At 39.5% G+C, this 11,151-nt stretch overlaps 1 protein-coding gene across 1 annotated transcript; it reads left to right on the top strand.

The window, feature by feature from the left end:
- The first annotated feature begins 9,286 nt into the window (after nt 1-9,286).
- LOC109260768 (immunoglobulin-binding protein 1-like) lies at nt 9,287-10,378 on the top strand. Its single transcript, XM_053908632.1, has one exon. The coding sequence runs from the start codon at nt 9,287-9,289 to the stop codon at nt 10,319-10,321; it is 1,035 nt and encodes a 344-aa protein (XP_053764607.1). The 3' UTR covers nt 10,322-10,378.
- The last annotated feature ends 773 nt before the right edge of the window (nt 10,379-11,151 follow it).

Here is an 11,151-nt window from a genome sequence, read left to right on the forward strand (position 1 = left end):
TTCCTCCCTTCCCTCTTTCTTTCTTTCTTTCTTTCTTTCTTTCTTCCTTCTCACTTTGCCCTCTACCCCTCCCACTCTTCTCTCTAGTCCTTCTCTTTATCACTGATATTCCTAAAGCCCTGACAATCATTTTGGTTACATGAGATTCCTCAGTCTTTATTTAAGCCATTAGCAAGATTCCAAGAGAAAGGTTATCAAAATACTCTTATGTAGTATTATTTCACCTCATTTATGACAATTCTGTAAATTCCTATTCTACTAACATGGAATTTTGCACAATTAATAATTTGTTATACTTTAAAGAATGAGATTTGTGTTCTTCCTAGTTCAACTGTGGTTTTAATTTATAAGTATCTGCATGTCCAAATTTTGATCTTACTTTTATATTTTATTTGATTGGGAGGAGAGGGGCATGGAGAGGTTGGGTCTCACAGCTAGAAAGTGGCAGAATTGGAATCTGAATTCAGGCTGTCCAACTTTCAAGCTTTTACTCAAATGAAATGTTCACTTACAAGGCAGCATGTCTCTGTCCCAAGCCCCATGTGTTTCCACCTTTCATTCCCGTATAGTGAAAAAAGGGGAAGAAAGAAGAAAACATAATACAACATGTGCTCAGGTCAGACTCCTACAGGATCCCTCTTCCTGGAAGTACATCAGGGCCCGGAAAAACTCTGTGGCTAAGGCAGCATCTACATGGGAGCAGAAACAAAGTAGGGGCATCTGGTTAGGGGGAGCCTCTTCAAATACTCACCGGGGAGTCTGTTTTAAGAATTAATGTGGGATGGGGTGCCTGGGTGGCTTGGTTGGTTAAGCATCCTACTCTTGATTTTGTCTGAGGTTATGATCTCATGGCTTGTGAGTTCAAGCCCCGCATTGGGATTCTTTCTCTCCCTCTCTGCCTCTCCCTTGCTCATGCTCTCTTTCTCTCCCAAAATAAATAAAACTTAAAAAAAAAAAAAAAAGAATTAGTGTGGGATGTCCCAGCACAGCTCTTGGCACAGACATTCACTCAATAGATTGTTGCCGTTATTACTATTATTAATACTATTATTAGCCACAGCCTTCCTTCTTTCTCCTTGTTTTGAAACAGGGAATTCATGCCATTTCACTTTTTGAACTTTAATGTTTTTGCCTCTCTGGGGTTGCATCAGAGAACAGAAGGAATGCTCCAAGGTTTACTGAGTGTCACCTGCATTTAGCAGAGGCATGCACACAGACTGGGCTCTGGGGCCTGACAGATTAGATGCAAAGGAAGCAAAAAAGAAAAAGCACAGAAGGAGAAATATTCTGTAGAAGAAAATTACACCCATATTTACTTTAAAACAATCTGCCACCAACTAGGCCACAGCAGCCTTGCCAGTGAGAGAGGACTGATGTAAACTAGAGCCCTGACTCTCTTCTCTTGAGCATACATGTCTGGGAGTTCTTAGTTCCAACCTAGAAGATTCGCAGATGAGCTCTTGGAATGAGTCCCTCTGGGACTAGCTGGGATTGGAGGTGAAGGTGATCATGAAGGAATCAAATGCCAGTGAAAGGTAAGGAGAAACCTGTTCATTAACAAGTGTAAAGTTGGAAGTCTCTCACCTGATGTTTTATTTCAAACTGCCTGGTTTAAAATCTTGCATTGCAAGGCTCTGATGGCTTAATCTGACCATGGCCTGGGCCTGTGTTTTAGTCAGGCAGTACTTGACCTTCCCCAGCACTTTTCCCCCACTACCAGGTATCTAGTCTGAGTTCTATTTCCTTTGTTTTATGATAACCAGTTCCAGTTTAGCTGTCAGATATGTGGGTTAAAATTTGTACCTGGGACTTGTTTTCACCAGGTATGGTAAGGCAGACAAACATGGAAATGATTTATGAAAGAAGAAGCTGATGGGGCTCCTGGGTAGCTCAGTCAGTTAAAGCATCTGACTTTGGCTCAGGTCATGATCTCACAGTTTATGAGTTCAAGACTCATGTCAGACTCTGTACTGACAGCTCAGAGCCTGGAGCCTACTTCAGATTCTGTGTTTCCCTCTCTTTCTTCCCCTTCCCCACTTGTGCTATCTTTTTCTCCCTCCCTCTCAAAAATATATAAATAAACTTTAAAAGAAAAGATACTCATAGATCTCTAGAATTAGGAGGTATGGCACTTCATGGACCCAGAGCCACATTGGAAAGGACCAGGATCAGTCAGGGGCAGAGAGGCATGAGAGGGGAGAGCGCGGCCTAGAGCCTTTAGTGTTGTTGTTGTTGTTGTTGTTGTTGTTGTTGTTGTTTTTAGTGAAGAAACGGGTGAGGTAACGAAGGTATTCTGAATAAGTTTAGGATTGGCTAGTTTGAATAATTTTGGCCAGCTGAAGACTATAAGGGTGGTACCTAGTTGTTGGGTACCTGGCTCTGGGGTGATTTAGGGCAGGGTAAATATTGGTTTGGGATGTGATAGTTTTTTAGAGGAGTCAGTGGGGATGTGGGCTTTGTATTGGCTGATTTGTATATAAAGGGTGTGCTAGAAGGGATTAATTTGCTGTCTCTAGGAATTAGCTAGGAGGCACAATCTCTTCAGGACCAAAGCCCCAAAGGCTAGAGCATCAGGAATATATATATATATATATATATATATATATATATATATATATATAAAGAAAGAAAAAAAAAAGAAGAAAATATAGTTAATACAGTTAAGATAACAGCTAGTAGACCCTCCTGTATAACTTCTATATATTCCCTCTTGCTTCTAATGCCGTGCCAGCTAAGCTCAAAGCATGGGGTGTTGGCCCTGCACCCCCACTGACTATGGTCTGGGCATACCTGGTCACTGTGAATGGTCCCAGAAACCTGGCCACTGGAGCTTCTAGATAAGTGGTTACTTGGGCAGAGTCTAACTCTGGAACCCTCCTGTCTTCTCATAAAGGTCTCACCCCTTTATTTCCCATTCTTCCAGCCTTCTCTTGATGGCTGTATCTTTTCAGGCTGAGACCCCCCTGAGGCCTCTCCCATTATTAGCCACTAAGCCCTGTTAAGGGTGTCAGCAAGAGGAAGTTGGGGTGGCAGAGAAGTCTAGGGGCTTTTGTTAAGCCCTTGCCTTTTTTTCTGGGCTTGTGACATTGGGGAACTTTTATATGTGTACATCTATACATTATTTTCTAAAGAGAAGGTCATAACTTTCCTCAAATCCTCAAAGGGTTCATGACTCTAAAAAGTTTGCTGACAACAACAACAATAATAACATCTAACATCTATTGAATATTTCCTATATTCCAAGTGTTATTTTAAACTTTCTATTAACTCTTTTAATCCTCATTCGATCTTCTGAGAAACAGAGGCTAGATAAATTGCTTGCAGTCACACAGATCACCAGGGATCAGCAACTATAGCCCCTAGGCCAAATTTGGCCCACTGCCTCTTTTTAATTTATTTATTTTTATTGTGGTTAAATACACATAGCGTAAAATTCACCACTGTAAAATGTTCCATTCAGTGACAGTTGGTATATTCACAATGTTGTGCAACCATCACCACTATATAGTTCCAGAACATTTTCATCACCTCTAAAGGAAATCCCATATTCATTAAGCGGTCAGTTCTATCCTCCCTTCCCCAGTCCCTGGCAACCACTAATCCCCTTTCTGTCTATGGATTTATCTACAGTAGTCCCTCCTTATCTGTGGTTTTGCTTTCCATGGTTCCTGTTACCCGTGGTCAACTGTTCTCCAGAAGATGATCCTCCTTTTGACATATTGTCTAGGGTCAAGAACAGCCTAACACTACATTATAATGTGTATGTCATGCACCTCACTTTATCTCATCATATAGGCATTTTATCATCACATCATCACAAGAAGGGGGAGTGTAGTATAATAAGATATTTTGAGAGATAAAAACCACATTCACCTACATTTTATTATAGTATATTGTTATAATTGTTCTATTACATTATTAGCTATTGCTGTTAATCTCTTCCTGAGAATTAAACTCTATTACAGGTATGCATGTATAGGAAAAAATATAATATATATAGGACTCTGTACTACCTTCAGTTTCAGGCATCCACTGGGGTCTTGGAACATATCTCCCATGGATAAGAGGGGAATATTGTATTTTGGATAGTTCACATAAATGGAATCACAATATGTGACCTTTTGTGTTTGGCTTCTTTCACTTACCATAATGTTTTCAAGTTTAATTCATGTTCTAGCATGTATCAGAACTTGATTACTTTTCATGGATGAATAACATTCTGTTGCATGGCTATGTCACATTTTATTTATGATTTCATCAGTTGATAAGATATTTGAGTTGTTTCTACCTTTTGACTATTATGAATAGTACTGCTATTAAAATTTGTGTATAAATTTTTTTAAGACATGGCTTTTTTTTAATTAAAAAAATTTTTAATGTTTATTTTTGAGAGAGAGACAGAGTGTGAACAGGGGTGGGGAAGAGAGAGAGAGAGGGAGACATAGAGTCCGAAGCAGACTCCAGGCTCTGGGCTGACAGCACAGGGCCTGATGTGGGGCTTGAACTCACCAACCGTGAGATCATGACCTGAGCTGAGGTCAGACCCTTTACTGATTGAGCCACCCAGATGCCCCAAACATCTGTTTTTAATTCTTTTTTTTTTTTAAGTTTATTTATTTGTAAAGAGACAGAGCCAGTGGGGGAGGGGCAGAGAGAGGGAGAGAGAGAGAATCCCAAGTAGGTTGTCAGGGCTGGAGCCTGATGTGGGGCTCGAACTCACAAAACGTGAGATAATGCTGAGCAAAAAACTAGAGTCAGAGGCTTAACTGACTGAACCACTCAGGCACCCCCTGGCTTTAATTCTAATGATACTTCTTTTCAAAAATAAGGTTTTATGGAACAAAGTCATATTCATTCATTTGCACACTGTTGCTATGGTGGTTTTCATGCTGCAACAACAGAATTGCCCTTAACAGAAAACATTTGCCAACTCCAGTTTGAACCACTCCACTAAGCTGCTAAGAACATGTGTTAAGATGTACAGTACTTCCTGAGATTAAAACCCCCCTCCACCTTCCCTTGCTCTAAGTGCAGTGCACAGCTTTGCTCTAAGCCTGTGCCTCAGATGAGGAGGGCTGCTCTAAAAGACTGCAAAGCTTGGGAGGGAGGTTTGGGGAGAGGCGTTCAGAAATAAAGAGGAATCCTGTTTCTTTACCAATGTTCCTTATCCTTAATACCCATCACAGTTCCCCCAGAATGGGAGGTGTAGCCTGGAATGATCTATCTCAGTACTGCAGGTCTCAGAACCCATCATCATCATCATCATCATCATCATCATCATCAATTATCATCATCATTTCCTGCTAAAAAGACATCCAGCAACTTCAGTGACTTCAAATGGAGAATATGCCAGTGGCTCTAACAGCAAGATTGGAGTCTTATTTTATTTTATTTTATTTATTTTATTTTTATTTTTTTACCCAGCATACAGAGTTTATTTGGTGTCTGACTTTAATATTTTTTTGTTTTGCTGTCACACATGTCTGCAAATGTTTGTTAATCATTCTGTCGTTTTCTTTCAGTATATGTTCATAGAGCAGCAAGGGGCATAAATGGAGTTAATTAGTATGAAAATGTATGGGCAGCTTGTTTTTAAAATCATTTTAAAAGCTGGGGCGCCTGGGTGGCTCAGTCAGTTAAGCGTCTGACCTCGTCTCAGGTCATGATCTCGCGGTCCGTGAGTTCGAGCCCCGCGTCGGGCTCTGTGCTGACAGCTCAGAGCCTGGAGCCTGCTTCGGATTCTGTGTCTCCCTCTCTCTCTGCCCCTCCCCCATTCATGCTCTGTCTCTGTCTCGGAAATAAATAGACATTTAAAAAAAAAAAAAAAATCATTTTAAAAGCTGATTGCTGTTCATCATCTTCCCCTCCTACCGTATGTAATCTCGATTCCTCTGTAGTTCTGTTTATGACTGTCCAAAGCAAGATGATTTTCTTATACTTTTCATAATAAATGATCACATAGAGTGTCAACCAAAAGGTTTATTTGTTTAATTAGGGTTCTCTTCTTCTTTTAATAGGTGTGCACAACTCCCATTAACGTTAATGTGAATTACGAAAGAGCAGGATGGAAAATAGACCTCTTTATCTCATTCTTTTTCCTGGATAATAAAGTTTAGATTTGTTAACAGATCAGAACAAAAGTCCAGTGGGGGAAAAAAAAGTCAGCTTAACTTTTAAAGAAATTGATATGCTAAAAAGAACTTTCACAGGCTTTAAAGTGGAAGATACACATTAATAAATAAACTTCATTAGCATTTAAGGTGAAATATAATCATTTAAAACGCTGAATTAATACAATGCAAAGGATTTCCTAATGGACCTATTTGCATACTCACATTAAATAACTAATAAAACATATTCTGAGATGTAAGACATAGCATTTGCACAAATCAACAGGATTGCTGGCTGATGGAAGGGAGGGGATGGCAAGACAGTGGGATCTCGGATGCCACAGGATTCCTGGCAGTGCCTCCGACAGAATCAGGAACATCAGGATGAGCTGGTGACTTAGATGGGTGGATGACAAATTAGACTTTAGCTATGTTGAAGCTGAGGTTGAGGCAAAGCCACCATGCATAAATGATCAACAGTTAGCTGGGAAGCAAGATTGGAATGTCTCCAAAATCCTGTTAGATATTATTTAGCATGATTGAGATAAGAGTCCTAGATGTGCAATCCAATACAATTTGTGTATCTCTTACCCATTTTTCAATTTGTGTATCTCTTCTATCTGTCTGTAATTGTTCTGGGAAGTATTTTTCTTATATGGTTATTATGCCAAAGATTCAAGTCTTATCCCTTAACTATGAACCGTCTCATATTATTAAATTGTTGTTTCATAGGTTGACTTAAGACAGGAAAATCCAACGAATAGCAAACATAAAAAAATATGGGTTCTACAGGGTGTATGAAAGTATATACAGAATTATGGCTGGTGTCAATTCATTTTTAGATACTAATACAATAGCAGCAATGATAAAAGGCATCTTGGTATTATTATCAGTTCAAAATCTGGCTTTCGGCAGGCAGATTCACTTCTCAATGTCACTTTCTTTATTATCTGCAAAGTAAAGCTACTATTTGCCACCCTCATCTCCCATGCATCTTAAAGATGGATGCTAGAAAATTACATTGAAGTTCTCAGATAAAAGGTGCTAAACAAAGAACTAATTTCATTTTTCCCTCAAGCAAATTATTAAATCTATACATGTCATTATCTAATAGTATTAAGTAAACATTGCACAAGGACATGACATTGTGCTGGACACGGTACAAAGCAAATTAGGCAAATGCAGTCTCAAATAGGAACTTATAAGTGTTTATACATATGAGTAAACCTGTTGTTAATATGGAATCTTATTTTAGCTGACTAGTGGAATCACTTAAGGCTTAAGAATAGAGGATGTTCATCTTGTCCTTTGTACTGCATGTGATTCACATTTGTGTGCTCCCCAAAACTTTGACAGTGCTTGAGCAGCCCAGATAGACATAGTTAAAAGTGTGGAGAGTTCCTTTTATTTATCTAATATGAAACATGGATGAACCTGGTTTTTAATTGCATGCTTATTTGTAGTGTAAGATTTGCTAAGAAAGCAAATAATACAATGAAATCAAGAATACTTCTGATTACATTTACATTAACAGATTGTTTTGTAGGAAGCAGATAAAGCCTCAAAGCATGCTGTTCAAGTAAGTGCTTTGTTAATGGCAGTAAGAATTGTCTTATGGGAAAATCATTATGAACAGATAGTCCCAAAAGTGAGCCAGAATCCTTGTCACCAGACATAGTTTAGTATCATTATGCTTTCTTTTTTATCTGCTTTTGTGCAATAAAACAATTCTTCTGACAATATTTGTGTAAATACTCTAAAATTAGCTGACTGTGTACAGCATGGATAAGGTGTGGAGTGTCTGCTGAATAAATGGAAAGAGAATGGACATGGTGGTGGGAGCCAGGGACCTCCCAAATGTCTGCTCCCAACCGGGTTCCTGACTGAGGTCAAGCAGGCATTTGAACTTTCAGAATCTTAGTTATCTACAAATTGAGTGGATGGGAAAATGTCTTCTAAGACTCCTAAGGACTTGAAAGTCCATAATTTAAAACTCCACTTTTACAGCCAAAAAGCCTGGCATGTAGAGGTCGTTTGAAATATCTGTTAATTAAACAAAAAGAAAATAAACGTAAGTTGAGATTTCAAATGTGAGTAAAATATCACAAGTCAAGGAAAATCTTATTTTTATCTTTATTGTGTCCTGATGGTTTGGTTTCCAAGACTATAATTATAAATGAAGGGTGATTACATTTTTTTTCATGAGGTCTCTTTCACTATTGAAACCTCTTTCTATATGGCCACATAATGACAGATAAAAGGTTAATGTCAATCAGCAAAAGATAAATAATCTAAGAACAGTGGGCAACAACAAATGGGCAAAAGAATAGGCAGCTCTTAGAAGAAATTCAGAGATTAAATAAATATTTAAATATCCAACCAACCTCAATATTAAAGAAATACAAAGTAAACTAATACTAAAATATTTTCAGGTATTTGATGATAAAGACATTGATGACACCCAGTGCTGGGATGTGGGGAAGCAGAAACTCTTATACTCTTCTGGTGGGAGCCTGACTTAAAAAGCATGTACCATAACTTTCATTCACTTTTAGGAAATAATTTGCTTTAATTTTCTAATGAGTAAAACATCGGTGTAAAGATTTACTGGTGTAAAAGATTGAAATAGTGAGAATGTGTTTAATGATGTGTTTAAACATGAATGTTTCTCTTCACCACCGTTTCTTCCCACGCTGCTCCCATCTCATTCTTCTCGCTAGATGTAACCACAGCTACCAATTTGCTGTGCATTTTTCTAGTGTTTTTCTATCATATGCATACAAATGTATGTGCATATACCCATATATGATACGCTTCTTACTGAGCGGACTCGTACTACTTGTACAGATCATCAACTTGCTTTCGTCACTTAAACAGATGTATTTATCTTTTCTCCACATCCACTTGTACAATGATGGCACTCCTTTTAATAGTTGCATAGTTTGCCTTCGTATGGTTATAGCAATAATCAGTGGGAGGGGGACATCTTGCCTCCCAGAGTATCTATGACAATGTTTACAGACATTTTGCTGGAGGGAAGGGGTGCTACTGCCGTCTAGTGGGAGAAGTCAGAGACTCTGGTAAACACCTTTCAATTCACAGGACAGGAGCCTGCTGCAAAGAATATTGAGGTCAAAAGTTAATAGCGCTGCTTCCGCCTTCCTCCTTCCCCCAAGATGGCAACAGCCGAAGACGCGTTACTGCTACTGCGGCTCCCCGCGCTGTTCGATACCAGCAAGCAGCTTCTGGACGAAGTGGAAGCAGCGACTGAACCCACCAGTTCCCAGATAATTCAAGATAAGGTATTCAGGGGACTAGACCTCCTTAAGAAGGCTGCTGAAATGTTATCGCAGCTCGACTTGTTCAGCCGAAATGAAGACTTGGAAGAGATTGCTTCCACAGACCTGAAGTACCTGATGGTCTCAGCTTTTCAAGGAGCGCTCGCCATGAAACAAGTCAACCCCAGCAAGCGTCTAGATCATTTGCAGTGGGCTCGAGAACACTTTTTAAACTACTTAACTCAGTGCCAGTATTATCATGTGGCAGAGTTTGAGCTGCCCCAAACCAACTCAGCTGATAATAATACTGCTAGTTCCTCCATGGCGTGTCCTAGCCTCGTTGCTGTGGCATCTGAAAGACAGGCTAAAATAGAGAGATACAAGCAGAAGAAGGAGGTGGAGCATAGGTTGTTTGCACTGAAATCTGCTGTGGAAAGTGGTCAAGCAGATGATGAGTGTGTTCGTGAATATTACCTTCTTCACCTTCGAAGGTGGATCGGTATTAGCTTAGAAGAGATTGAGAGCATTGACCAGGAGATGAAGATCCTGAGAGAAGACGACTCCTCAAAAGAGGCATCAACTTCTTACTCATCTCCTCAGGACAGGCCTCCAATGAAACCCTTCGTTCTCACTCGGAATGCGGCCCAAGCCAAAGTATTTGGAGCTGGTTATCCAAGTCTGGCATCTATGACGGTGAATGACTGGTATGATCAGCATCAGAAATATGGAGCATTACCAGATCAGGGCATAGCCAAGATAACACCAGAGCTCAAAAAAGCAGCTCAGCAACAGGAAGATCAGGAACAAAAGGAGGCAGAGGAGGAGGAAGAGGAGGAGGAGGAGGGGGAAGAAACACTCCACAGAGTTCGGGAGTGGGATGACTGGAAGGACACCCATCCCAGAGGCTATGGCAACCGACAGAACATGGGTTAGTCTTACCACAACAAGATGGGACTTCAGGGACTCACATCTTCCCAGCCAAGGAAAGCCATGCAGTCTTCCCCTACCTGGGCTCCTGCTTCAGCTGTGTAAAATGAAGATGCTTAATCTTGCTTTATGTTCAATAAAATGTCAAACAAGTAAGTGTGTATTTGTACTCTAGGTGATCAGCCAGCAATCTTGTTTTGGTGTTATCCTCATCATGGTGTATTCCAGTTTCGTAAGTGGAAAGAAAAAAGTACTGACAAATGGCTCTGTATAATCAATGGCTATATAAATTCTCTTAAAAAATAATAAAAGTCCCTTTATTAAAAAAAAAGTAAATAGTGCTGAGGTCAGAAAATTCTATAACATAAAATTTTCCTTATTTCCAGTTATTTAGATTTTGTTAATCAATCATATATATACTTACATCTTTATGCATGTTGTGCACATCAGTGGTAGATCCAGACTTTGTGAGTACTTTATCTTATACAATATTGGTCTTTAGGAATATGATTATGCAATTAAAAATATAAAGCTGCTGTGGTTTGTGCAAGTGAGTGGCCCTTAAGCTTCCCTGTAAATAGTTTCTGGTTCAATTATTTCTATAAGAGAGATTCCTAGAGGTGGAACTGCTAGGTCAATGAACATGGCCCCTATCATATATCAAATGTTTGTCCCCCCCCCCCCCCACCAAATTCATATGTTGAAATCTAATCTCCATCCAATGTGATGATATTTGAATGTGGGGGCCTTTGGGATGTAATTAGGTCATGAGGGTGATTAGGTCATGAGGGTCATTCACTAATCTTCTGACTGAATTAATGCCCTTGTAAAAGAGA

Source organism: Panthera pardus, unplaced genomic scaffold, assembly GCF_024362965.1.
Source record: "Panthera pardus isolate Hobbes unplaced genomic scaffold, ASM2436296v1 HiC_scaffold_20, whole genome shotgun sequence".
Lineage (NCBI taxonomy): Eukaryota > Metazoa > Chordata > Mammalia > Carnivora > Felidae > Panthera > Panthera pardus.

Bases quoted from the DNA above. Each gene is read 5' to 3' on its own strand.
- LOC109260768 (XM_053908632.1), top strand. From the start codon at position 9,287: ATGGCAACAGCCGAAGACGCGTTACTGCTACTGCGGCTCCCCGCGCTG.